At 55.4% G+C, this 27,163-nt stretch overlaps 3 protein-coding genes and 2 gene segments (V, D, J or C); 2 read left to right on the top strand and 3 right to left on the bottom strand.

Annotated features, from left to right (window-relative positions):
- The window catches only part of LOC102158332, a 247,703-nt gene that overhangs the window by 25,157 nt on the left and 195,383 nt on the right, over positions 1 to 27,163 (bottom strand).
- Positions 1 to 27,163, bottom strand: part of LOC100152327 (immunoglobulin lambda-like polypeptide 5) — a gene marked incomplete in the record, with an annotated part of 201,278 nt that overhangs the window by 18,923 nt on the left and 155,192 nt on the right.
- On the top strand, positions 236 to 7,492 carry LOC110256714. 6 transcript variants are annotated; one of them, XR_002338612.1, is made up of 5 exons: positions 236 to 352; positions 829 to 1,033; positions 1,975 to 2,081; positions 4,045 to 4,191; positions 5,331 to 5,345. XR_002338612.1 is itself a non-coding variant. In XM_021073114.1 (3 exons), exons 1-3 carry the CDS (start codon positions 536 to 538, stop codon positions 5,332 to 5,334), a joined length of 609 nt encoding a protein of 202 aa, XP_020928773.1. In that variant the 5' UTR covers positions 297 to 535; the 3' UTR covers positions 5,335 to 5,349. The 6 variants fall into 6 exon arrangements, 2 of the variants coding, with proteins under 2 accessions (XP_020928773.1, XP_020928774.1); XR_002338613.1 differs by lacking the exon at positions 1,975 to 2,081; XR_002338614.1 differs by lacking the exons at positions 1,975 to 2,081; positions 4,045 to 4,191; positions 5,331 to 5,345 and adding an exon at positions 7,010 to 7,492 and having other exon boundaries at positions 238 to 352.
- Positions 19,868 to 23,797, top strand: LOC110256715. The gene is made up of 3 exons (XM_021073116.1): positions 19,868 to 20,603; positions 21,548 to 21,654; positions 23,618 to 23,797. Coding segments are annotated over exons 1-3 (606 nt in total). The 5' UTR covers positions 19,868 to 20,105; the 3' UTR covers positions 23,619 to 23,797.
- LOC110256716 lies at positions 24,190 to 25,249 on the bottom strand. The segment is given in 2 exon segments: positions 24,190 to 24,975; positions 25,127 to 25,249. Coding segments are annotated over 2 exon segments (540 nt in total).

The raw sequence follows: 27,163 nt of genomic DNA, 5'->3' as shown, positions 1-27,163 counted from the left end.
CTGCAGCCTCCCCTGGGCCGAGCTGACGTTGGTTCGGAACCCGGCTGGTCCTTCATGACCTCGGGGGCTGAGCCTGGGGGGCAGCACCTGTGCAGAGAGAGAGGAGGGGGAGCAGGAGAGGGGTCCAGGCCATGGTGGAGGTGCCCTGAGCTCTGCCTCTGAGACTCAGCAGCAGCCAGGGCTCCCCAGGGCCTCTCTTATTCCCTCCAGGGCCCTGGGGCAGGGAAGCTTCAGGGTTCATGCAAATTTCCTCCTCCTCTGGGGCTGCAAATGGAGTCACAGCAGGGGCGGCCTCAGCACCTGTGACTGAGCAGGAAGGACAAGGCCCTGGGTCCCTCCCAGCAGCCCTCAGGTTGGCCTGGGCCTCAGCTCTTGGATCAAGGTCACCTTCCTGGGGGAGTGACCACATGCCCGCTGTCCCTAGCCATCCTGGCCTGTGGCCTCTCCTGGGCTGCACAGGGGCTGTGCTCCTCCAGGGGCCTGGCGGTGGGGCTGAGCTGGGCCCCCGAGAGACAGGAGACCCCTGGTCAGCGCCATGTCCTGTGGCTTCACGCCCTCCTCCTCCGGGGTTGTCCTGTCATCCCTAGAGTACCTGTCCCATCCTGGTGTTGTTAGAGTCGGGTCTGTCCCCTCAGGCTGTGGCCCGTCATCTGGTACATGGTCCTCTGTCCCTTCCGCACGCGCTTGTTCCGGGCAGTGGTCACAAATCCCCGTCTCCTCTTCCCCCGTGGGGTCTCCCACCTTCTCTGACATCCGCGCCCACAGGAGGCCCCGATGGTCCCTGTCAACCATCTCATTTCTTTTCTTTCTCATCAACGTCATGTGGAGACGTGGTCAACGCTCCAGTGTCCCGGACCTGCCTGGGAAAGCGGCTCTGCACTACGGGGGCTCTAAGGAGACTGTGGGGTCTCCACCCAGTGCTGAGGACAGCGGCCCTTGGACCCCAAATGCAGACAAGGACGAGGGAAGAGAAGAAGAGCCCAGAAGGATATGCCCCATGGATGGGGACACAGCGTTGTCAGTCACACAGCAGGTAAAGCCACCAGAGGGGAGCCTCCCCCACCCCCCAAAGAGCCCATCGTGGCTCCTGCTCCCCTTCATCCTCACCCCCTTGAGCTCCGGGACCCTTCCTCTCCTGATGGGATGTGAGCTGCTGCCTTTCCCCTCAGTCTGGTCTGGGCTGAGATCTTGGGGGCTTTGGTGGGACAGGCGGGGGCCTTTTAACAGCTGGGTCTCTCTGGGCGCTCTTTGGTGGGTTAGATGGGGGTTTGGAAACTGGTCCTGCGTTTGCACACATTCTTTTACGTCATGAAATAGAACGTGGGTGTTTGGTGGGTGCTATTTAGTGGGGTCCTTGGGAAAATTCAGCCTGACCATATCTCCTTTTTAATTGCGGTATTTAGACCATTTACACTCAGTGTGGCTCTTCCTACAGGTCAGTGCAAGTGTCTCATCTTGCTTTTCATTTCTATTTGTCCCATCGTTCCTTCTTCCCATTTTTCTTTTCCTGCCACTATTTTCATGAACTGAGTGTGTTTTAGGATGCGATTTCATCTCCTTTATTGATTTACCGGCCAAAGTTGCATTCCCAAGTCTTCACTGGGAGTTACCTGTGGCACATCGGGTTTAGGAAACGGCCTTGTCATTGCAGCAGCAGTTTGGGTCACGGCTGTGGTGCCAGTTTGATCCCGGGCCTGGAACTTCCACATGCCTCAGCTGTGGCCAAAAAAAAAAAAAAAAAAAAAAAAAAAAAAAAAAGGGCAAGATTTTATTATAATGTTCACTGCAGGGTTCACTGCACGCGGCTAGCTTATCCGGATGTCATGTCCCTTCACACAGGATGACAGCATCATCCCATGTCCTCTCCCTCTCCAACCTCTGAGATGACAACCTCTTGAATAGACCTTAGAAGCCGGCAGCACCAACAAACACTCTTACTCTTTCCTGCTCTAAACCCTTTGGTATCTTTTCCAGACTGTGAAACAACACAAAGTTCCTATATTCCTCCACAAAGTCAGCCCATGCAGTGCTTTCCAGGTCTGTGTGGAGTCCCATTTCCACCCGGGCGAGCGCTCTCCTTGGTGAGTCCAGGTTCAGAGGCTCTGCTGGTGACCAACTGTCAATATTAGTTTAGGAATGAGAACTTTTGATTTGTCCTTCTTTTTTGAAAAGCGTTTTCACTGAGAAGAGTTCCATGTGGACAGGGGTTCTTCTGAGGCTGTGGTTTTGTTGTTGCTTTTTCATTCCAAAGAGTTGGCTGCTGGGTCTCCCGTTTGATGGTGTCCAAGGAGGGATCTGCTCACATCACTGTGCTTCTTCCTCTGGGTGGAACGTGGCTTTTCTCTCTGGCTGCTTTGATGATGACTCTTCCCTGCTGCTCTTCAGGGGGGTGCTGGTGTGTGCTGGGGTGTTTCCTTTGTGTTTGTCCTGCTTGGGGTTTGGGGAGCTGCTTGGATCTGCGGGGTCATAGTTTCCCTGATCTTAGAACGTTTTGGGCCCATATTTCTTCAAATATTTTTCCAACTCCCCACCCCACCATCTCTTCTGCTTCAAAGGCTCCAACACACGCGCATCATGCCTGTTGAACTTGTCCCACAACACATGATGCTGCTCTTTATTCCTTTTCCAAAGTATTTTTCTCTGTAATTCAACTTCTTTCCCGGGGTGTCTATTCTATGTCAATGATTCACTAATCTTTTTTTTTTTTTTTTTGCTCTGTCGAATATACCGTCCATTTCTCAGGTGTAATTTGCATTGCAGCCAGCGTAGTTTTCATTTTTAGAAGTTTGACTTGGGCTTTAAAAAAATATCTTTTTTGTCTGTAGTTAACACAATCAGTCTTTCCTCTACCCATTGGTTATTACAGTAGCTTTTGCATCCTGTCCATCCAGTTTTATATGTGCAATTTCATGGTCAGTTTGAAATAATCTTTCTTTCTTTCCTCCTATCTTTCCTCTTTCCTTTCCTTCTTTCTTTTTTCCTGCCTTCCTTCTTTCCTTCCTTCCTTTCCTCTCTCCCTCCCTCCTTCCATTCCTCTCTCCCTCCCTCCCTCCTTCCTTCCTTCCTTCCTTCCTTTCCTCTCTCCCTCCCTCCTTCCTTCCTATTCTTTTTTTTTCTTTCTTCTGTCTGGGGCCGCACCTGCAGCATATTGAGGTTCCCAGCCTAGGAATCCAATTGCACCTGTAGCTGCCAGCCTACACCACAGCCACAGCAATGCCAGATCCGAGCCTCAGCTGTGATCTATACCACAGCTCAGGGCAACACTACATCCTTAACCCACTGAGCGAGGCCAGGGATCGAACCTGTGTCCTCATCAATGCTAGTAGGGTTCATTAACCCCTGAGCCACAACAGGAATTCCTACGGAATGATTTATATATTTTTTTATTTTATGTTCTTCTGGCTTGTATTCACCTGCTTCCTTTCAGGCAATTTTGACTTCCAGTTTTTTGACCACACATGCTGCCTGTGGAAGTTCCCAAACCAGGGACGGAATCAGAGCCACAGCTGTGCTGGAAGTCACCACTATGGCATGCCACTGTGCAGGGCCCAGAATCGAACCCATGCCTCTGCAGCGACCCAGTGGCTACAGGCAGATTCTTTTTGTGTGTGTGTGTGTTTGTCTCTTTGTCTTTTGTCTTTTGTTGTTGTTGTTGTTGTTGCTATTTCTTGGGCCGCTCCCACGGCATATGGAGGTTCCCAGGCTAGGGGTTGAATCGGAGCTGTAGCCACTGGCCTACGCCAGAGCCACAGCAACGCAGGATCCGAGCCGCGTCTGCAACCTACACCACAGCTCACGGCAACGCCGGATCCCTAACCCACTGAGCAAGGGCAGGGACCGAACCCGCAACCTCATGGTTCCTAGTCGGATTCGTTAACCACTGCGCCACGACGGGAACTCCCTACAGGCAGATTCTTAATGCACTGTGCCAGGACAGGAACTCCCTTGCAGGAAATTCTAATAGGATGCCCGAGGTTGTGAATGACTCCTTGCTTAGGGCGCGCTATGTTTCCATTTCTCACTCTCTTTTTCCTTTTCCTCTAGATTTGATAACTGAAATGGGCAGATTTTGATCGTTTGTCAACCTGGCCTTCCCCTTTCGCACACGGGACCAGAGCAGCGTTTAGTCTCGCGCAAGTTTCCCCCCTGTCGAGGCAAAGCTTTTCGGACTAGTCCCCCTGAGGCCCCTGGGTAGGAACTTTCCCCCCTGACTGGGAACCACCTTGACCCCGAGTGTGTGTGTGAGCTCTCACTGCCTTCTCTTCAGGCCTCTTCCTCCCCCGTGAACGACTGCTTGCTCTTCGGGTTCCCTGGAAGCGCACTCGCAGAGGGAGAACTATCTGCACAGGGGCTGCGGGGTCGGGTGTGATGTCTCCACAACAAAGCCTGGAGCCCAGCCTGCTCAGCCCTGCAGTGCGGTGACAGTTGAGGACAGGGGGCCGGGGCCCTGCCTGTCATCCTGACCTGAGGCAGGGACTTGGGTCCTGGCTCAGGCATCTCTAGTCCCGAGTCACACTCAGAGAGGGGCAGGCAGGCCCCTGGGGAGCCCATCTCTGGCACAGCCCTGTGCAGGGAGGGCGGGGCTGCGGGCTGAGGAGTCCCAGTGGATGGGAGGGCTGTTGGCCTTGAGAGGGACCCAGGCAGACACCACAGCGCCCACTGCACTAAGGTGCTCCCTGCAGAAACCCTGGCCGCTTTGGATCCCCAGGCTTCAGAGAGCCAGCTTCCCCCTGCAGGTCTGGGGCCCACACAGGACATGGGGGCCAAGAGGTGGCCCATCACTCTGGTTTGGATCCAACAATGAAGGCCCCTTGGTCTCTGTCCCCCTCCCTCTGTCCTTTCATTCAGTCCTTCTTTCCCCAAGTCACTCCCAGGGTCACACAACACCCTGTGCCTGAAACTCCCAGCCCTAAATCCCCTCCTGAACGCCCTGTGCAGAGCCTGCCTGGGGGCTGGGCGAGGGGAAGATGGGGGAGCTCAGATCTGTGGAACCCAGGAGGCACCTGTTCTTGCTTTGCCCACAGGCCTCCTGGTGCTGGAGGGGAAGGTGCCCCAGTTGAGGAGGGGTTTGTGTCCCACGTCCCCCTCCGCCTGTGTCACTGTGAGGAGTATAACTATCATCGGATGACTGACAGTAGTAGTCGGCCTCGTCCTCAGCCTGGGCCCCGCTGATGGTCAGGGTGGCGGTGTTCCCCGACTTGGACCCAGAGAACCGGTCCGGGATCCCTGAGGCTCTCTTGTTGTATTCATAAATGACCAGCATGGGGGACTGGCCAGGCTTCTGCTTGTACCAGTGAGCATAATAACTTCCAAAGTTGCCTCCTTGGCAGGTGATGCTGGCCGTCCCTCCCAAGGACACAGACACCCCCGGGGGCTGAGTCAGCTGAGAAGAGGCCACATAACCTGCAAGAGAGGAGAGGAGAGTGCGTGTGAGGAAGAGGGTCTCACTCCCAGAGCCGCAGGCTCCCTGCAGCCTCCCCTGGGCCGAGCTGACGTTGGTTCGGAACCCGGCTGGTCCTTCATGACCTTGGGGGCTGAGCCTGGGGGGCAGCACCTGTGCAGAGAGAGAGGAGGGGGAGCAGGAGAGGGGTCCAGGCCATGGTGGAGGTGCCCTGAGCTCTGCCTCTGAGCCCAAGGCTGGCTGGGCCTCTGGGCCTCTTTATCCTCAGGAGGGAGGTCCTCATGCAAATGTCCTTCCTGCCCCTGTGGCCTTGGTGACTGGCTCCCTGCGGAGCAGAGAGCAGCTGGCTCAAGGGAGGCGCTGACCTGGGGCCTCACGCCCAGGCCTGTGCTCAGAACTGTCCTGTGCTGCCCCCTACCCCCGCCCATGCACACACACCCCAGTCTGCACTGGGCTCCCCTTCGGGCCTGGGGGCCCCACAGTCCCCCTCTGTGGTGATGAGACATCCACATGGTGGCAGGCTGTCCAGCACTGGGAGCTGGTGCTGTGGGGACAGGGGTCGTGCTGCTGTGAGAGGCCAGACTTCCTTCATCAGACACAGTGACATTGGTCCTGTTCCCCTGAGAATGAGTTTCTGATGTTATGGTTGTGAGTGCTGTTTTAGTAAAATACAGGGGAGAAGCTCATTAGGATTTAGGATTAGACAGAAATTATCTGATGAGACCAGAGGCATAATTTTTACAAGAAAATTATGATTTGCTGAAGCTCATCAAAAGTAAGGTATCCTGGAGTTGCTGTTGTGGCGCAGTGGTTAACGAATCCGACTAGGAACCATGAGGTTGCGGGTTTGATCCCTGGCCGAGCTCAGGGGGTTAAGGATCCGGCGTTGCCGTGAGCTGTGGTGTAGGTTGCAGATGCGGCTCAGATCCTGCGTTGCTGTGGCTGTGGCGTAGGCCGGTGGCTACAGCTCCCATTGGACCCCTAGCCTGGGAACCTCCATGTGCCGTGGGAGCGGCCCAAGAAAATGGCCAAAAAAAGACAATACAAATAAAAATAAAAAAGTAAGGTGTCCTGAGAGTTGCCTTCGTGGCTCAGCAGTTAACGAGCATGAATAGCATACCTGAGGATGCGGGTGTGATCCCTAGCCTTGCTCAGTGGGTTAAGGATCTCTCTGGCTTTCCAGTGAGCTGTGGTGTAGGTCACAGACTCAGCTCAGATCCCACATTGCTGTGGCTGTGGTATAGGTTGGGTATAGGCTGGCAGTTGTAGCTCCGGTTGGACCCCTAGACTGGGAACTTCCACATGCCATGGGTGCGGTCTTAAAAAGCACACACACACACACACACACACACACACACACACACACAAGAACTAAGTTATCCTACTTTAGAAATTCTTTAAAAAATGAAATAAATATTAACAGACAGAAAATATTTGAGCCCGTCACATCAAACAAATACCTAGTGTTTAGAGTAGAGAAAGACATATCTATTAAAAGAAACAACGAAGACCACAGTCCACGTCCAAAATGAGGAAAAGCCAAGAGGGGATATTTCACAGAGGAGGGTGTGGAGATGCGAATAGCTCATGACAGATGCGCATCCTCAGCCAGGCGGGAAACCGAAACAAAACCCCATGAGGTGTGACTGCACACCCGTCCGAATGGCTGAAGCAAGAAGTCATGAGAAGCCCCAGTGCTGGCAAGGACCGAAGGAACAAGATCCCTCGAGCATGTGGCTGATGGCGACATGAGATGGTCCAGTCATTTGGCAACACTGACGCTTCTTCACACCCTAAACTTGAGGACCCACAGGACCAGGAGCCGCAGCCCTGACCCTGATGTCAGAGCATGAGAGCTGAGTTCACAGGGACGGCGCACAGAAGTCCCTAGACCCCTGTGCACATCAGCCCCTGCTGAGAACATTCCAGATGCCCTTCAGTGGGCGCCTGGGGAACTGAACCATGGGATCTGACTCTACCCTGAAACGACTGGATTCTTAGTGCCCGGGGCAGTTTCATGACCCTACAGGGCACTGTGCTGAGGGACAAAGGCCAGTCCCAGGGCTACATACTAGATGGGATTCTATTGTTTACACCTTTGTATTATTTCTGAAAAGACAATATTTTAGAAACAAGGAGCAAGAAATGGCGCCAGGGGTTTGGAGCTGGGGCGGGGACCCCGTGGAGGAGGTGGGCGTTGTCATGAAAGGACAGCTGAGGGCTCCTAGTGGAGAAGGAACTGTCTGTCGTGTGTCCTGACTGTGGTGGCGGATCTGTGACCCTTCACCTGGGATGAGATGACAGAGCCAAACACACACACACAACACACACACACACGCACCCGCAGAGGCACACACACGCACACGCAGAGGCACACACACACACACACGCACACGCGCGCGCACACACACCCACACACAAGCACACGAGGATGTAACCCTGGGGAAATCCAAATTTGAGAATGGGGTAAATATTTGATCACACACTTGGCCAAACAAGGTACAGAGATGAGAAGTGAGCACGTGAAAGGGGTTGAACATCACAATCACTGAGGAAATGAGAATGAAAGACACAAGGATGATCCCCTGCAGACCCAAGAGAAGGGCTTTGCTGCCAACCTGACCACCTCAGGCGTGAATCAGGCCACAGGGCACCTGAAGCTCTCAGCCTGGCTGGTGGTCAGGAAACCCCAAGTCCAGCTGGCAGGGGGTTAAGAGCTGGGTCATTTCTCGAGTTCCTGTTGTGGTGCAGCTATAAGGAACCCGATCGGAAACCACGGGGATGTGGGTTTGATCCTTGGTCTTGCTAAGTGGGTTGGGAACTGGGCCTTGCCGTGAACACGGCCTTGCCGTGTAGGTCGCAGACGAGGCTCGGGTCCTGCATTGCCGAGTGTGGCGTAGGCCGGTAGCTGAGGCTCTGACTTGACCACTGGCCTGGGAACTTCCATATGCCACAGGTGCAGTCCAGGAAAGCGGAAAAATAAAAATAAAATAAACTTAAGAGTTGGACAGTTCCTTAGTCAGGGAGACGCACATCGACCATAGGACCATCCGTTCCATTCCCAGCTGTTTACCCAACTGAGATGCAAACTTGGGCCTGCAAAACACCGCTAAGAGGTGGGACAAAGGCTTTGTGTGAAGTTGCCAAAGAGAGGACCCTGGCTTCCACCCACGTGTTACAGCTGACGCAGGATAAATAAACAGTGGTCCATTCGCACGGAACCTACTGAGTGAGGAACGTGGCGTGAACCGTTGGCACCTACGACAACTTGGTGGATGTCACATGCCCTGAGCTGGCTGAGGGAGCCAGGACCAAAGGGCTGCCACGTGGGACTCCCTTTCCAGGAGGTTCTTACGAAGCCCTGCCTGTCAGGACACACAGCGGGTCAGTGGTCCCAGAGCTGGGGGTGGGGAGGGTCTGACTACAGAGGGGCCTGAGAAATGATGGGGACTGGTCTATACTGAGGTTGTGGTCTGTGTGCCTTTGTAAATTCTCATACAAATGGTTCCAAAAATGACAATTTTTAGTCTATGCCAGTCACATACAAAAAAAAAAAAAAAAAAAAAAAAAAAAAAGCTGAAAAGCATTAGAGGGAGGAGAAGATTCCCAGGGCAAACGGTCACTCGGAGCTCTGAGCAGGGAGTGGACAGAAAGCAGAGCACAGGCTTAGGGATGAGGGGGCAGATGTGGGAGGAGACGGACACTGGCCTCGAGGCTGTCCCAGCCAGGCCACCCTGGCCATCCCTCTCTGCCCAAGGCCATCCTGGCAGCTGCCTCACTCCTGGGTCCCTTCTAAGCACAGAGGGCTGCTCTTCTCTGCTTCCCTGCCCATCCCTATCCTCACGTCCTGCCGTCTGTCCCTCTGTGTGTCCATCTGAGCCTCCTGCTGACTGTCTCCAGTCTTAGCAGCACAGGTCCCTCGGGGCGTGGATATTGTAGGTCCATTTGCGGGGGGAGGGGGCTCACTCCTTGCCATCCTGCCCCCTCCCTTTCCTGCTGTGTAACAGGGACAGCAGATGCCCCACTAGAGGGACCGGCAGGAGGCCTTGTTTGTCCTGGGACAAAGTCACGGCCAACCCTGGGAGAGAACAACCTTTCCTGGAGTGGGGGATGGGATGGCCCTTGTCCCTCCTGGGCCCAGCCAGACTCAGGGACAGAGGTCACTGCAGGAAGGAGCCCTGAGGTCCTGTCTATTCTATTCCCTGCACACAGTCCATCCTTCCCAGGAAATCAGCCGCCTCCTCCCCTCCTGCCCACGGGGTCGAATCCAGGCCCCGGGCAGCTCCTGGGCTTTCCTCTCAGCCTTCAGTCCCTGGGGCCCTGGCTGACCTTCGGGATCCAGAATCAACATGCCACGCATCCTCGCTCAGCTCAGTGTCCAGGCTCAGTGGACTTTGGTGCACAGAGCTGCTCAGGAGGACTCAGGGACTCAGAAGGGTGTGAAAGATGCTTATTTTTCCGATTTCAGGAAAATTAAGGGAACTCCCATGTCCACCAACCTCCCCCCCAAGTGCACTTCAGGTTGGTCATCACAGGCTGAGACGCCCAGGGCGGCGGGTGGGGGGGACCATATTGTCCACTTCAGTGTTGCCACCCCCATCCTTGCCTCTGTCCCGGTGACCGTTTTCGTGGCTGGTCCGCAGAACAGCCTGTGGGTGGCAGTGGAGCCAGTCTGGGCACCAAGATGATACTCTCCCCCAGGGGAGCAGCCACGTTGCAGGCAAGTCTGTCTGCCACCGACCCCCTCACATGCCCAACTCTCTGAGGACCCAGCCTTGCACCCAGCACTGGGTCAGGATCTCACCCTCTATTCTCTGAGGCCAAGCGCTTCCTGCTGAGCCCTCAGTCCTGGCAGGAGTCCTGCTCTGGCCCAGGGGCACCTGAGTCAGGACAGTCCCTCCTGCAATCTCCATTGTCACCTCTGGACCCCAGGAGCCACCCTGTCCCTTCTTCACAATTGGAGCACAGGGCCTGGTGGTTCTCAGGAACAGGCCATCTCAGCCCAGCCCCCTCCCAGTCCTGTATTCCCCTGGAATGGGCTGGACTGGTCTCTCCCAGCATCGCCCCGTCAGGCCTGTGGAGGAGGAAACAGGATGTCGTGTTGTCAAAACCATGTAAAGGAGTTCCCGTCGGGGCTCAGTGGTTAACAAATCTAACTAGGAACCATGAGGTTGTGGGTTCCACCCCTGGCCTTTCTCAGTGGGTTAAGGATCCGACATTGCTGAGAGCTGTGGTGTAGATTGCAGACGTGGCTCAGATGCCTCGTTGCTGTGGCTCTGGTTTAGGCTGGCCTGGCAGCTTCGGCTCCAATTAGACCCCTAGCCTGGGAACCTCCATATGCCGCTCCCCGGGAGCGGCCCTAGAAAGAGGAAAAAGACCAAAAAACAAACAAAGAAACAACCATCTAAAGCTTAACCTCCACAAATAAATGCTGGAGGGGGTGTGGGGAAAAGGGAACCCTCCTGCATTGTTGGTGGGAATATAAGCTGGTACAACTACTGTGGAGAACAACTACTATGGAGGTACCTCAGAAAACTGAACAGGAGTTCGTGTCGTGGCTCAGTGGTTAACGAATCCGACTAGGAACCATGAGGTTGCGGGTTCGATCCCTGGCCTTGCTCAGTGGGTTAAGGATCCGGCATTGCTGAGAGCTGTGGTGTAGGTTGCAGATGTGGCTTGGATTCCTTGTTGCTGTGGCTGTGGCATAGGCCGGTGGCTACAGCTCTGATTAGACCCCTAGCCTGGGAACCTCCATATGCTGCGGGAGCGGCCCTAGAAATGGCAAAAAGACAAAAAAAAAAAAAAAAAAAAAAAAAAAAAGAGAGAGAGAGAGAGAGAGAGAAAAGAAAAAGAAAAGTGAACATAGAACTACCATATGACCCAGCAACCCCACTCTTGGGCATGTATCCGGACAAAAATTTCCTTGGAAAAGACACATGCATCCTCACGTTCAATGCAGCGCTATTCACAATAGCCAAGACATGGAAACAACCCAAATGTGCATTGACAGATGAATGGATTAGGAAGATATGGTATATATACACATGGAATACTACGCAGCCATAAGAAGAACAATATGCTATTTGCAGCAACATGGGTGGAACTAGAAACTCTCATCCTGAGTGAAGTCAGGCAGAAAGAGAAAGACAATTACCACATGGTATCACTTATATCTGGAATCTAAAATACAGCACAAATGAACCTTTCCGCAGAAAAGAAAATCATGGACTTGGAGACTAGACTTGTGGTTGCCAAGGGGAGGGGGAGGGGGAGGGAGTGGGATGGATTGGGAGCTTGGGGTTAATAGGTGTAGACTATTGCCTTTGGAATGGATAAGCAACGAAATCCTGCTGTGTAGCACTGGGAACTATGTCTAGTCACTTGTGATGGAGCAGGATAATGTGAGACACAAGAATCTATGCATGTGTGTGTAACTGGGTCACCATACTGTACGTCAGAAAATTGACAGAACACTGTAAACCAGCTATAATGGAAAAAAAGTCATTAGCTAAAACAAAAAACCAAAAAACCAAAAAAAACGGAGTTACTGCCGTGGCTCAAGGAAATGAATCCAACTGGGAACTATGAGGTTGTAGGTTCGATCCCTGGCCTCTCTCAGTGGGTTAAGGATCTGGTGTTGCTGTAAATTGTGGTGCAGTTCACAGTTGCGGATGGGATCTGGCGTTGCTGTGGCTGTGGTGTAGGCCGGCAGCTGTAGCTCCGTTTAGACCCCTAACCTGGGAACCTCCATGCCTCAGGTGCAACCCTAAAAAGAAAAAAATAGAGAGAAAGAGTGAGAGAGAGAGAAAGAAACGAAGCAAAAAGGCCTGGCTTTTTCTTCAACATCTGCTGATAACTCTGTGATAGTTTGTCTTTCTGAGCATGAGCGTCGTGAGTGTCTGGGGTCCCGTCATGTCTCGTGCGAGGCTCCCGTGAGCATTTCTCTCCACAGACGAACACTGTCCTTCGGAGCACAGTGAACACACGGCTGGCTGTCTGGGGAACTTTGCCAAAGACCCCATCGCCCAGGGTTCTAGGGAATCTGAGGTGACACGTGCTGGATCAGACAGAGGGACAAGCAGATGGGAGGCTGGGACCTTGAGGGTCTCATCTGGCGACAGACCTGACAGCTCTAACAGACGCCTGGGCATCTGGGGCCACGCTGTGGGCTGGACACGCGAAGGCTCCGTTTCCGCAAAGAAGAACCTCAGGAGAGGCCGGGCCTGGGGCAGGGGGCCGGGGCTCCGAGCTCTCCAGGCCTCAGGCAGCCTCTCGGGAGCTGGGGGCCCCTCCTCCAGGAGCACAGAAGACCCCAGCCCCGGGCCTCACCCAGCAGGTCCCCCAGGGGAGAGGTGCTCCCGCAGAGCCCCGCCCCCTCAGGCAGCGCCCCCCTCTCCTGGGACTCAGGCCCCCTCCTGGGCCTGGGGCACGTCCTGACCCCGGACCCTCTCCTTCCCTCTGCACCCTGACAGCAGCCTCCGCAGCTCAGGGCAGCTTCCTTCCTCCTTCTTCCTCGGGGCAAACCGAGGCCCTGAGAGGACGGAGGGTCCATGCCTGGAGGAGCCGGGCCAGGACCAGAGAGGCCCCCTGAGCTCAGGGCTGAGCTGCAGCTGCTCTGAGGCGGGGGGGGGGAGCCCCAGGCCAGGCAGGGAGTTTGTGTCCCACGTCCCCCTGTGTCACTGTGAGGAGTATAACTATCATCGTATGACTGACAGTAGTAGTCGGCCTCGTCCTCAGCCTGGGCCCCGCTGATGGTCAGGGTGGCGGTGTTCCCCGACTTGGAGGCAGAGAAGCGCTCAGGGATCCCTGAGGGCCGGTTGGTGTCCTCATAGATGAACAGCACAGGGGCCTGGCCTGGCTTCTGCTGGTACCACTGAATGTCTTTTCTCCCAATGTTGTTCCCCTCACAGGTGATGCTGGCCCTCTGTCCTGGGTTCACTGACACTGAGGGTGGCTGAGTCACCTCATAGGAGGCCACAGATCCTGCAAGAGAGAAGGAGAGGTGACCTTGATGCTGAAGCCCTCTGCCTTCTTAGCCTGGATTGAGCACCAGGGATTCCATGGATCCCCAGGCCGGCCCCTCCCGTCAGTCTCAGCCCCTGGGGCCTGTGGGCCAGGCTGCAGGACGGAGTCTCTGAACTCATGGGACCCCCCCCTTCTCTGGCAGCTGTAGCCCTCAGGGCTCACACAGCAGTGAGCACAGGGCTCAGCCCCTCCAGCCCCTCCTCCTGCAGCAGGGCCCTGAGCCTCCTGCCCCCACAGGCAGCGCCTGCTGAGCTCAGAGTCCGGCCCAGGCTGGTGGTCCGCAGGCCCTGGGCACGGGTGGCTGTGACCCCGGGGCGGCACCTGTGCAGTGAGCCAGGAGGCCGAGCAGGAGAGGGATCCAGGCCATGGTGGAGGCGCCCCGATTCTGCTCCCTGAGGCCCAGGCTGGGCAGGGCTCCTCCCAGGCCTGTCTTATCCCCTGGCTGCAGGGAGAGCTGCTGGGCATGCAAATCAGCCAGAGCCCTGGGGGGCTGCCTGAGGAGCTCTGTGCTCTCAGACAAGGGCTCAGCCCCCAGGGCCCCAGAGGGGAGGGGTGGTCCCTGGGGACCCCACTTCCCCCTGGGGCTCCTCCTCCACCTGCTCGTCCCATGTTCTACTGTGACCCATCCACCCCAGACTCTGTCCTGGCCGCACTCCTGGATGGGCCTGGTCACTAGAGCTCAGAGGTAGAATCTGTGTTTGTCTGAGCCCACCCTCTGGAGACAAGAAAGGCCTTAGATAGGGGTAGGTTCTGTCCCAAGTCACAGCTCCCGGGTGTCAGAGCAGAATCCATTTCCTCCTTAGACAAGGGCACATGGAGTGTGTATGAGCCGATGATGAGGTGCAGGAATTCTGTCCTTGGGCAAAGGTCCTGGGCAGGTCACAGACCCTGTGCCTTCCTTCCCAGCGTGAGCTCAGTGCCAGGGGCAGATTTGGTGCTGGAAAAGTGATGGACAGCAAGGGTGTTTTAGCAGGAATGGGGTCAGTGGGGGTGAAACGAAGTAACCTGAACGTGAGCCAAAGAAACAGGAATATTCCACAGAGACACATCTGAGAGACGTGGGGCGAGAGGAAGTTGTACTCGTGAGTCAAGTACAATAGTGCAGAAAACTTCCCCTCATGTGTGTGGTCATGCTTACCAGCCCCTGCATGTGGAACCCTGATGCCCTGGTCACCAGGCTCCAGGAGGCTGTGCCACGCGACGGTGCCGCCCCCTGGTGGCTGCCTCAAAAGGCGGCAGGAGGCCAGGAGCTGACACTATGCTGCCCAGGACAGGACAGGACACTGTGCTCACTTCTGCTCCTGTCAAGATGCCTGTTTATCCCCAGCTCATCTCGGGAGCAGGTGACCTGTCCCTCTTTCCCAGGGCCACCCACACGGAGGGCCTCGGCTCCTAGGAGTCCATGGAGCCTGTAAGTGAAGCGAAGAGAAAGGGCTTGAGGATGGAGGACCCAAGCCCTGGAGGACCCACCTCGAGGCTGTGCCTGGAGAAGCTCTGGGTCTGGGACGAGATGAGCTCGGGGTCCTGTGGGGTAGGACCCAGCAGAGAGTGAGGAGGTGGAGCAGGGGAGGGGCCCACAATTTAGGGAACTCGTCCCAGGGTTCCCCCTGCAGAGACCCCACAGCTGGACAGGGTTCCAGGCCCTGACGGCATCCAGGGCAGAGCCTTCCCAGGGGTAGAAATCAGACCCACACTTGTCGGCCCCCTGAGGAGGCTGGTGCAGGTTTTGGGGGCATGCAGCTTCCAAGCAAACGAGGGAGTCTTTAACCTTTAACCCTCAGCACCAAGTCCACAAACTCCCCCTCTTAAGTGTAGGCAACCCTGTCACAACCTTAGGACTCCATGGAGAGTCTTGCATGGCTTGACTGGTGCTGGTCATCACTAGCTCAGCCTCTGGTCTGACTTCTGTCCCTTGACTGCTCTACCCAAGGACAACTGGGAAAGGAGCCACTCTTTCTTTCTTTCTGTGGGGGTGGGGCGGCCCTGTCCGTGGTGCTGATCCCGGCTCTGTGCTCTGGAAGGTCCAAGCAGGGAGGGAGGTGGGGTTGAGATCCGAGGTTCTCAAGACTCTTCCCTTGACTCCCCTCCATCTATTTCTAGCTATGGGGACTCAGAGACCCAGGCGGAGACCTCCCTGGAGCTGAGTGCGGGGAGCCCTGGGCAGGAGCACAGGAGCAGGTCCCGTCCTGCCTCCAGCACAGGTTGACCATGTCAGCTCACGCTGGAGCCTTTGAAGGCCACTCAGGATTGATATTTTGGGAGCAGCTGTCATGGGACAACACTCTGCCCCATGCCCCACACACTCATTTTGCCATTTCTGCTCCCAGGAAGTCTGAGCCGCAGTGAGAGAACAGTCCCCATTGCACACCTGATGTCCTGAGCCTGGACCTGGGGACAACTCACCCACAGTCCCAGAGTCATGACGGAAGATCTCGGACCACTTCTGCCTTGTGCCTCACTCCTGGACGTTGTTCCAGCTGATGGAGAGGCTGCGGATCTTTTCAACTGACCTTGCTCTGCCCTCCAGAGTCGTTTTGAGTGTCATTGGGTGATCAGGGATTGACACAGAAGTGGCCCAAAGGAGGGGCTCCAAATTTCTGTGGACTAAAGGAATCGAAGCGACATATAACACGCACGAGTGTTTCACCTGATCTTAGCCACGAGGCCGAGAAGCCGTATGCGAGAGTGTTTCAAAAGATGTTCTGTTTGTAGTCAAGATGCCTTCAGGTTCCTCACCCAGAGAAACAGACATTAATGAATTAACCACATCAACAAATCTGTAGTGACCTCCAGGAGCAACCATCCTACCTAAGACATTAGGTCACTGCTCAGGAGCGGGACAGTATAAAAAAGCCAAGAAAAGGAAAAGAAAATCCTCAGCTGACGTAGGTCACTTCTCTGGAGCGACGTCTCACTTGGAGTAGGAATTCTAGATAAAAGAGACAAGACCGTCCCCCAGCAAAGACTGGGGTGAAGGACACAGTGGTGACCTGGGAGGGCATCCCCACCAGGCCTGCAGTATCTCTTACTGTCCCCCCGGAGGGATGGACAGGGTGCCGGGGAGCAGAGGGCCTGGACTCACCGGGGACAGAAGGCCACCCCATCCCCGACTGCAGAAAAGGGTTGTCCTCTCCTAGGGTTTGGGGTGACTGTGCCTCAAACAAGACCTCCTGCAGGTCCCTCTAGTGGGGAGTTTGCTGCCCCCCTAACAAGGTAGGAAAGGGAGGGGGAACGGCCACAGGGAGTGAGCCCCCCCATGCCACGTCCTATCACATCCGCCCCCCCCCCCAGGACTCTGCTGATGAGACTGCATACACAGAGGGACAGACTGCAAGACATGGGGACAGGGATGGACAGAGAGGCAGAGAGGACCATTCCCTGCTGTGCTACAGGGTGACCCAGCTGTGAGGGGAGGGACCGGAAGGAAGGGGAGGGGAAGGGGGAGAGCAGGTGGGGGAAGGGGGAGGAGGAGACGTCAAGCAGCAGCAAAGAAACAGGGGCCAGTGTGAAATCAGAGCTCTGGTCTCCACATCCTAATTCCGGGGTCTCTGCTGGTGTAAGGGGTACAGTGTGAGCCAGGCTGGGGACAGCACATGTGTCTCCTTCTCCCTGGGGCTGTGTCACTGGGAGCTGCGTTGTCAGCCCCACTTGGGCCTCAGCCTGGCCCCAGCAGATGGCCAGCTGGCCGTGTGCCTAGAAAAACGTCTGTGCTTCTGTGTCGAATCCCTTGGGGCGGCCGCCACGCAGGACAGACCGAGCTCGGCCAGCGTGGACCTGCAGCTCCAAGACCCAGCAGGCCTCCTGCCTCATCCTGGGCAGTGGGAGGGGCATCAGCCCCTGGACAACCGAGGGGCCCTGGAGCATTAGCACCTTGAAGGGCCTTGATAGTGACCCAGGGGCTGCTGAGCTCAGGGATCCCTCTGGTGTCTCCCAGCTCTCGGTCAGAGCCAGGTGGAGCACAGCATCTGTCTGAGTCCAACTTTCAGGGCGAGGTGGCTGCAGCCTGAGGGACGGAGGGGAGCAGCCTAACCTGTGGCCAGAGGACAGGGTGGGGAGCAGGGCTGAGCCTGGGGACTGCCTGTTCCGTGGTCCCCCTGGGCAGACACAGCTTCCCTGGCTGTGGATTCTGAGTGGAGGGCTGGCACCTGGCTGTCTGGAGGGGGTGCAGGAGGGAGGGGAAACGGGGAGAAGGAGACGCTGAGCTGACTGGTGGGACTGAGGCCTTATGTTCCCAGGTGTCTCTGGTGCTCTGAGGCCCCACAGGGTCATCCCAAGGGGAGCAGGGCCAGGGGCCCAGGAACCAAACCTCCTAGAAGAGGCCTGGCTGTGGGAAGGCCGCCTGCCTGCAGCACCAACATGGTCGGGGTAGTGAGTCGCTCAGCCCAGAACAGGGTCTGGGAGGCTCCAGGGGGCCCACAGCACAGCTCCTCCATGCAGGGATCCGGGCAGCCCTGGGCACTGTGGGGAACTAGTTCAGGACCTGAGGGCCACAGCGAGGTGGCAATGGCCTGGACGTGGTCACCACATGTGAGAAATTTGGGGACCACAGTGAGGGTTTTGTGTCTGTTGTGTCATTTTCTCCAAATCTTCCTCCAGCCCCTGCATCAGTACAGCCTGGTCCTGTGACCCCCAAATTCCCTCCTGGCCCCCCTGTGCAGAGCCTGCCTGGGGGCTGGGGGAGAGGTGGCCTGGGGAGCTCAGATCTGGGAGAGCCGGGCCAGATCTGCCCCTGTAGCCAAAACCCGGCCTCTGGACAGGGGCGCCAATTCAGTCTCAGAGACGGAGTTCTGGGTGAAGCAGACAGACCCGCTTGATTGCTTTGCGATTCAAAGGAGCCCCCAGCAGGCTAAGCCCCTCCAAGCTGTGTCCTCCCTTGAGGGGGAGAGCAAGGGGGTTTGTAGGTTTAGCTCAGAAACAACAGGGCTGTTGAGAAGGAGTAGGGTCCCTGCTTTCTCCTCCCTCCATAGGTCCTTTCAAAGTCACCAGGGCCAGGGTCAGGTGGAACTGTGACAGTGTCTGGCAGTCTTTGGGGTGATTGCCCCTTGACCTTCCATCTGCAGGGAAGAGGCTCGTAAAAGGAAGCGGCTCTTGGGGAGTGTTTCAAAGGCGCACACCAGGCACCTGCCAGAGCCCTAACTGGAGAGAAAGCATCAACACCAGGAAGTAACTGAGCCACGACCAAAGCATTTGTGCAAAGCCTGTTAGAGTAAGGTTCGGGGCCAGGGCAGGACACCACACAATGGAGACTGTTTTTACTAGTTTTTAGCTGTGTGACCATTTCCTGATCATTAACTCTTTTTTTTTTTTTTTTTTTTTTTCAGTTTTCTATGATCATGGATTTACAAGGTTCTGTCATTTCCTGCCTAACAGAAGAGTGACCCAGTTCTACATTTATATACATTCTCTAGTCACATCATGCTCCAGCATGTTCCGTCCCAGTGACTGGCCCTAGTTCCCTGTGCTCTACAGCAGCACCTCGTTGCTTATCCACTCCAAAGGCAAGACTCTGCATCTCCCAACCCCCACCTCCCAATCCTTCCACTCCCTCCCCCTCCCCCCTTGGCAGAAGCCCAAGTCTGTTCTGCATGCATTCACTCTGGAGTCAGCCTTTGAGATGGAGGGGAGGCTGCGAGGCTAGAGGCAAAGGCTTTTACTCGAAGACACAAGGACTCAGGGGCTTGTGCAGGGTTTCCTCTCTGCTTTGTCCGCAGTCTTCCTGGGGCTGGAGGAGGGGGACCCAGCCGGGGAGGGGTTTGTGTCCCACTTCCCCATCTGCCTGTGTCACTGTGAGCATTATCACTGCTGTCAGCTGACTGACAGTAGTAGTCGGCCTCGTCCTCAGCCTGGGCCCCAGTGATGGTCAGGGTGGCCGTTTTCCCTGAGCTGGACCCAGAGAACCGCTCAGGGATCCCTGAGGGCCGCTCACTGTCCTTATAAATGAGCAGCAAGGGGGCCTGGCCTGGCTTCTGCTGGTACCATCGCGTATATTTTTCATCCAGCAGATCCCCGGAGCAGGTGATCTTGGCCGTATTTCCCAAGGCCACTGACTCTGAAGACGGCTGGGTCAGCTCATAGGAGGCCACGGAGCCTGTAAGAGAGGAGAGCAGCGGGGCTAGAGGCGGAAGGGCCCTTTCCCAGGGGTCCCCCCTTCCCCACGAGGCGGTGCCTGCGCTGAGCTGGGGTTCAGGTCTGGAGAGGTCTGGGCCTGTGGGCAGGGCCGGGGGGCAGCACCTGTGCAGAGAGAGAGGAGGGGGAGCAGGAGAGGGGTCCAGGCCATGGTGGAGGTGCCCTGAGCTCTGCCTCTGAGACTCAGCAGCAGCCAGGGCTCCCCAGGGCCTCTCTTATTCCCTCCAGGGCCCTGGGGCAGGGAGGCTTCAGGGTTCATGCAAATTTCCTCCTCCTCTGGGGCTGCAAATGGAGTCACAGCAGGGGCGGCCTCAGCACCTGTGACTGAGCAGGAAGGACAAGGCCCTGGGTCCCTCCCAGCAGCCCTCAGGTTGGCCTGGGCCTCAGCTCTTGGATCAAGGTCACCTTCCTGGGGGAGTGACCACATGCCCGCTGTCCCTAGCCATCCTGGCCTGTGGCCTCTCCTGGGCTGCACAGGGGCTGTGCTCCTCCAGGGGCCTGGCGGTGGGGCTGAGCTGGGCCCCCGAGAGACAGGAGACCCCTGGTCAGCGCCATGTCCTGTGGCTTCACGCCCTCCTCCTCCGGGGTTGTCCTGTCATCCCTAGAGTACCTGTCCCATCCTGGTGTTGTTAGAGTCGGGTCTGTCCCCTCAGGCTGTGGCCCGTCATCTGGTACATGGTCCTCTGTCCCTTCCGCACGCGCTTGTTCCGGGCAGTGGTCACAAATCCCCGTCTCCTCTTCCCCCGTGGGGTCTCCCACCTTCTCTGACATCCGCGCCCACAGGAGGCCCCGATGGTCCCTGTCAACCATCTCATTTCTTTTCTTTCTCATCAACGTCATGTGGAGACGTGGTCAACGCTCCAGTGTCCCGGACCTGCCTGGGAAAGCGGCTCTGCACTACGGGGGCTCTAAGGAGACTGTGGGGTCTCCACCCAGTGCTGAGGACAGCGGCCCTTGGACCCCAAATGCAGACAAGGACGAGGGAAGAGAAGAAGAGCCCAGAAGGATATGCCCCATGGATGGGGACACAGCGTTGTCAGTCACACAGCAGGTAAAGCCACCAGAGGGGAGCCTCCCCCACCCCCCCAAAGAGCCCATCGTGGCTCCTGCTCCCCTTCATCCTCACCCCCTTGAGCTCCGGGACCCTTCCTCTCCTGATGGGATGTGAGCTGCTGCCTTTCCCCTCAGTCTGGTCTGGGCTGAGATCTTGGGGGCTTTGGTGGGACAGGCGGGGGCCTTTTAACAGCTGGGTCTCTCTGGGCGCTCTTTGGTGGGTTAGATGGGGGTTTGGAAACTGGTCCTGCGTTTGCACACATTCTTTTACGTCATGAAATAGAACGTGGGTGTTTGGTGGGTGCTATTTAGTGGGGTCCTTGGGAAAATTCAGCCTGACCATATCTCCTTTTTAATTGCGGTATTTAGACCATTTACACTCAGTGTGGCTCTTCCTACAGGTCAGTGCAAGTGTCTCATCTTGCTTTTCATTTCTATTTGTCCCATCGTTCCTTCTTCCCATTTTTCTTTTCCTGCCACTATTTTCATGAACTGAGTGTGTTTTAGGATGCGATTTCATCTCCTTTATTGATTTACCGGCCAAAGTTGCATTCCCAAGTCTTCACTGGGAGTTACCTGTGGCACATCGGGTTTAGGAAACGGCCTTGTCATTGCAGCAGCAGTTTGGGTCACGGCTGTGGTGCCAGTTTGATCCCGGGCCTGGAACTTCCACATGCCTCAGCTGTGGCCAAAAAAAAAAAAAAAAAAAAAAAAAAAAAAAAAAAAGGGCAAGATTTTATTATAATGTTCACTGCAGGGTTCACTGCACGCGGCTAGCTTATCCGGATGTCATGTCCCTTCACACAGGATGACAGCATCATCCCATGTCCTCTCCCTCTCCAACCTCTGAGATGACAACCTCTTGAATAGACCTTAGAAGCCGGCAGCACCAACAAACACTCTTACTCTTTCCTGCTCTAAACCCTTTGGTATCTTTTCCAGACTGTGAAACAACACAAAGTTCCTATATTCCTCCACAAAGTCAGCCCATGCAGTGCTTTCCAGGTCTGTGTGGAGTCCCATTTCCACCCGGGCGAGCGCTCTCCTTGGTGAGTCCAGGTTCAGAGGCTCTGCTGGTGACCAACTGTCAATATTAGTTTAGGAATGAGAACTTTTGATTTGTCCTTCTTTTTTGAAAAGCGTTTTCACTGAGAAGAGTTCCATGTGGACAGGGGTTCTTCTGAGGCTGTGGTTTTGTTGTTGCTTTTTCATTCCAAAGAGTTGGCTGCTGGGTCTCCCGTTTGATGGTGTCCAAGGAGGGATCTGCTCACATCACTGTGCTTCTTCCTCTGGGTGGAACGTGGCTTTTCTCTCTGGCTGCTTTGATGATGACTCTTCCCTGCTGCTCTTCAGGGGGGTGCTGGTGTGTGCTGGGGTGTTTCCTTTGTGTTTGTCCTGCTTGGGGTTTGGGGAGCTGCTTGGATCTGCGGGGTCATAGTTTCCCTGATCTTAGAACGTTTTGGGCCCATATTTCTTCAAATATTTTTCCAACTCCCCACCCCACCATCTCTTCTGCTTCAAAGGCTCCAACACACGCGCATCATGCCTGTTGAACTTGTCCCACAACACATGATGCTGCTCTTTATTCCTTTTCCAAAGTATTTTTCTCTGTAATTCAACTTCTTTCCCGGGGTGTCTATTCTATGTCAATGATTCACTAATCTTTTTTTTTTTTTTTTTGCTCTGTCGAATATACCGTCCATTTCTCAGGTGTAATTTGCATTGCAGCCAGCGTAGTTTTCATTTTTAGAAGTTTGACTTGGGCTTTAAAAAAATATCTTTTTTGTCTGTAGTTAACACAATCAGTCTTTCCTCTACCCATTGGTTATTACAGTAGCTTTTGCATCCTGTCCATCCAGTTTTATATGTGCAATTTCATGGTCAGTTTGAAATAATCTTTCTTTCTTTCCTCCTATCTTTCCTCTTTCCTTTCCTTCTTTCTTTTTTCCTGCCTTCCTTCTTTCCTTCCTTCCTTTCCTCTCTCCCTCCCTCCTTCCATTCCTCTCTCCCTCCCTCCCTCCTTCCTTCCTTCCTTCCTTCCTTTCCTCTCTCCCTCCCTCCTTCCTTCCTATTCTTTTTTTTTCTTTCTTCTGTCTGGGGCCGCACCTGCAGCATATTGAGGTTCCCAGCCTAGGAATCCAATTGCACCTGTAGCTGCCAGCCTACACCACAGCCACAGCAATGCCAGATCCGAGCCTCAGCTGTGATCTATACCACAGCTCAGGGCAACACTACATCCTTAACCCACTGAGCGAGGCCAGGGATCGAACCTGTGTCCTCATCAATGCTAGTAGGGTTCATTAACCCCTGAGCCACAACAGGAATTCCTACGGAATGATTTATATATTTTTTTATTTTATGTTCTTCTGGCTTGTATTCACCTGCTTCCTTTCAGGCAATTTTGACTTCCAGTTTTTTGACCACACATGCTGCCTGTGGAAGTTCCCAAACCAGGGACGGAATCAGAGCCACAGCTGTGCTGGAAGTCACCACTATGGCATGCCACTGTGCAGGGCCCAGAATCGAACCCATGCCTCTGCAGCGACCCAGTGGCTACAGGCAGATTCTTTTTGTGTGTGTGTGTGTTTGTCTCTTTGTCTTTTGTCTTTTGTTGTTGTTGTTGTTGTTGCTATTTCTTGGGCCGCTCCCACGGCATATGGAGGTTCCCAGGCTAGGGGTTGAATCGGAGCTGTAGCCACTGGCCTACGCCAGAGCCACAGCAACGCAGGATCCGAGCCGCGTCTGCAACCTACACCACAGCTCACGGCAACGCCGGATCCCTAACCCACTGAGCAAGGGCAGGGACCGAACCCGCAACCTCATGGTTCCTAGTCGGATTCGTTAACCACTGCGCCACGACGGGAACTCCCTACAGGCAGATTCTTAATGCACTGTGCCAGGACAGGAACTCCCTTGCAGGAAATTCTAATAGGATGCCCGAGGTTGTGAATGACTCCTTGCTTAGGGCGCGCTATGTTTCCATTTCTCACTCTCTTTTTCCTTTTCCTCTAGATTTGATAACTGAAATGGGCAGATTTTGATCGTTTGTCAACCTGGCCTTCCCCTTTCGCACACGGGACCAGAGCAGCGTTTAGTCTCGCGCAAGTTTCCCCCCTGTCGAGGCAAAGCTTTTCGGACTAGTCCCCCTGAGGCCCCTGGGTAGGAACTTTCCCCCCTGACTGGGAACCACCTTGACCCGAGTGTGTGTGTGAGCTCTCACTGCCTTCTCTTCAGGCCTCTTCCTCCCCCGTGAACGACTGCTTGCTCTTCGGGTTCCCTGGAAGCGCACTCGCAGAGGGAGAACTATCTGCACAGGGGCTGCGGGGTCGGGTGTGATGTCTCCACAACAAAGCCTGGAGCCCAGCCTGCTCAGCCCTGCAGTGCGGTGACAGTTGAGGACAGGGGGCCGGGGCCCTGCCTGTCATCCTGACCTGAGGCAGGGACTTGGGTCCTGGCTCAGGCATCTCTAGTCCCGAGTCACACTCAGAGAGGGGCAGGCAGGCCCCTGGGGAGCCCATCTCTGGCACAGCCCTGTGCAGGGAGGGCGGGGCTGCGGGCTGAGGAGTCCCAGTGGATGGGAGGGCTGTTGGCCTTGAGAGGGACCCAGGCAGACACCACAGCGCCCACTGCACTAAGGTGCTCCCTGCAGAAACCCTGGCCGCTTTGGATCCCCAGGCTTCAGAGAGCCAGCTTCCCCCTGCAGGTCTGGGGCCCACACAGGACATGGGGGCCAAGAGGTGGCCCATCACTCTGGTTTGGATCCAACAATGAAGGCCCCTTGGTCTCTGTCCCCCTCCCTCTGTCCTTTCATTCAGTCCTTCTTTCCCCAAGTCACTCCCAGGGTCACACAACACCCTGTGCCTGAAACTCCCAGCCCTAAATCCCCTCCTGAACGCCCTGTGCAGAGCCTGCCTGGGGGCTGGGCGAGGGGAAGATGGGGGAGCTCAGATCTGTGGAACCCAGGAGGCACCTGTTCTTGCTTTGCCCACAGGCCTCCTGGTGCTGGAGGGGAAGGTGCCCCAGTTGAGGAGGGGTTTGTGTCCCACGTCCCCCTCCGCCTGTGTCACTGTGAGGAGTATAACTATCATCGGATGACTGACAGTAGTAGTCGGCCTCGTCCTCAGCCTGGGCCCCGCTGATGGTCAGGGTGGCGGTGTTCCCCGACTTGGACCCAGAGAACCGGTCCGGGATCCCTGAGGCTCTCTTGTTGTATTCATAAATGACCAGCATGGGGGACTGGCCAGGCTTCTGCTTGTACCAGTGAGCATAATAACTTCCAAAGTTGCCTCCTTGGCAGGTGATGCTGGCCGTCCCTCCCAAGGACACAGACACCCCCGGGGGCTGAGTCAGCTGAGAAGAGGCCACATAACCTGCAAGAGAGGAGAGGAGAGTGCGTGTGAGGAAGAGGGTCTCACTCCCAGAGCCGCAGGCTCCCTGCAGCCTCCCCTGGGCCGAGCTGACGTTGGTTCGGAACCCGGCTGGTCCTTCATGACCTTGGGGGCTGAGCCTGGGGGGCAGCACCTGTGCAGAGAGAGAGGAGGGGGAGCAGGAGAGGGGTCCAGGCCATGGTGGAGGTGCCCTGAGCTCTGCCTCTGAGCCCAAGGCTGGCTGGGCCTCTGGGCCTCTTTATCCTCAGGAGGGAGGTCCTCATGCAAATGTCCTCCCTGCCCCTGTGGCCTTGGTGACTGGCTCCCTGCGGAGCAGAGAGCAGCTGGCTCAAGGGAGGCGCTGACCTGGGGCCTCACGCCCAGGCCTGTGCTCAGAACTGTCCTGTGCTGCCCCCTACCCCCGCCCATGCACACACACCCCAGTCTGCACTGGGCTCCCCTTCGGGCCTGGGGGCCCCACAGTCCCCCTCTGTGGTGATGAGACATCCACATGGTGGCAGGCTGTCCAGCACTGGGAGCTGGTGCTGTGGGGACAGGGGTCGTGCTGCTGTGAGAGGCCAGACTTCCTTCATCAGACACAGTGACATTGGTCCTGTTCCCCTGAGAATGAGTTTCTGATGTTATGGTTGTGAGTGCTGTTTTAGTAAAATACAGGGGAGAAGCTCATTAGGATTTAGGATTAGACAGAAATTATCTGATGAGACCAGAGGCATAATTTTTACAAGAAAATTATGATTTGCTGAAGCTCATCAAAAGTAAGGTATCCTGGAGTTGCTGTTGTGGCGCAGTGGTTAACGAATCCGACTAGGAACCATGAGGTTGCGGGTTTGATCCCTGGCCGAGCTCAGGGGGTTAAGGATCCGGCGTTGCCGTGAGCTGTGGTGTAGGTTGCAGATGCGGCTCAGATCCTGCGTTGCTGTGGCTGTGGCGTAGGCCGGTGGCTACAGCTCCCATTGGACCCCTAGCCTGGGAACCTCCATGTGCCGTGGGAGCGGCCCAAGAAAATGGCCAAAAAAAGACAATACAAATAAAAATAAAAAAGTAAGGTGTCCTGAGAGTTGCCTTCGTGGCTCAGCAGTTAACGAACATGAATAGCATACCTGAGGATGCGGGTGTGATCCCTAGCCTTGCTCAGTGGGTTAAGGATCTCTCTGGCTTTCCAGTGAGCTGTGGTGTAGGTCACAGACTCAGCTCAGATCCCACATTGCTGTGGCTGTGGTATAGGTTGGGTATAGGCTGGCAGTTGTAGCTCCGGTTGGACCCCTAGCCTGGGAACTTCCACATGCCATGGGTGCGGTCTTAAAAAGCACACACACACACACACACACACACACACACACACACACACACACACACACAAGAACTAAGTTATCCTACTTTAGAAATTCTTTAAAAAATGAAATAAATATTAACAGACAGAAAATATTTGAGCCCGTCACATCAAACAAATACCTAGTGTTTAGAGTAGAGAAAGACATATCTATTAAAAGAAACAACGAAGACCACAGTCCACGTCCAAAATGAGGAAAAGCCAAGAGGGGATATTTCACGGAGGAGGCTGTGGAGATGCGAATAGCTCATGACAGATGCGCATCCTCAGCCAGGCGGGAAACCGAAACAAAACCCCATGAGGTGTGACTGCACACCCGTCCGAATGGCTGAAGCAAGAAGTCATGAGAAGCCCCAGTGCTGGCAAGGACCGAAGGAACAAGATCCCTCGAGCATGTGGCTGATGGCGACATGAGATGGTCCAGTCATTTGGCAACACTGACGCTTCTTCACACCCTAAACTTGAGGACCCACAGGACCAGGAGCCGCAGCCCTGACCCTGATGTCAGAGCATGAGAGCTGAGTTCACAGGGACGGCGCACAGAAGTCCCTAGACCCCTGTGCACATCAGCCCCTGCTGAGAACATTCCAGATGCCCTTCAGTGGGCGCCTGGGGAACTGAACCATGGGATCTGACTCTACCCTGAAACGACTGGATTCTTAGTGCCCGGGGCAGTTTCATGACCCTACAGGGCACTGTGCTGAGGGACAAAGGCCAGTCCCAGGGCTACATACTAGATGGGATTCTATTGTTTACGCCTTTGTATTATTTCTGAAAAGACAATATTTTAGAAACAAGGAGCAAGAAATGGCGCCAGGGGTTTGGAGCTGGGGAGGGGAC

The sequence above is a fragment of the Sus scrofa genome, chromosome 14 (genome assembly GCF_000003025.6).
Source record: "Sus scrofa isolate TJ Tabasco breed Duroc chromosome 14, Sscrofa11.1, whole genome shotgun sequence".
In the NCBI taxonomy this organism is placed as follows: domain Eukaryota; kingdom Metazoa; phylum Chordata; class Mammalia; order Artiodactyla; family Suidae; genus Sus; species Sus scrofa.
This window is presented reverse-complemented; position numbering and strand designations above follow the sequence as displayed.

What these genes read in the sequence shown, in the direction of transcription:
- LOC110256714 (XM_021073114.1), top strand. Translation starts at nt 536, where the DNA reads ATGTCCTGTGGCTTCACGCCCTCCTCCTCCGGGGTTGTCCTGTCATCC. An exon ending in CGTTGTCAGTCACACAGCAG is followed by an intron (nt 1,034 to 1,974) that starts GTAAAGCCACCA and finishes TATCTTTTCCAG; the next exon opens with ACTGTGAAACAACACAAAGT.
- LOC110256715 (XM_021073116.1), top strand. Translation starts at nt 20,106, where the DNA reads ATGTCCTGTGGCTTCACGCCCTCCTCCTCCGGGGTTGTCCTGTCATCC. An exon ending in CGTTGTCAGTCACACAGCAG is followed by an intron (nt 20,604 to 21,547) that starts GTAAAGCCACCA and finishes TATCTTTTCCAG; the next exon opens with ACTGTGAAACAACACAAAGT.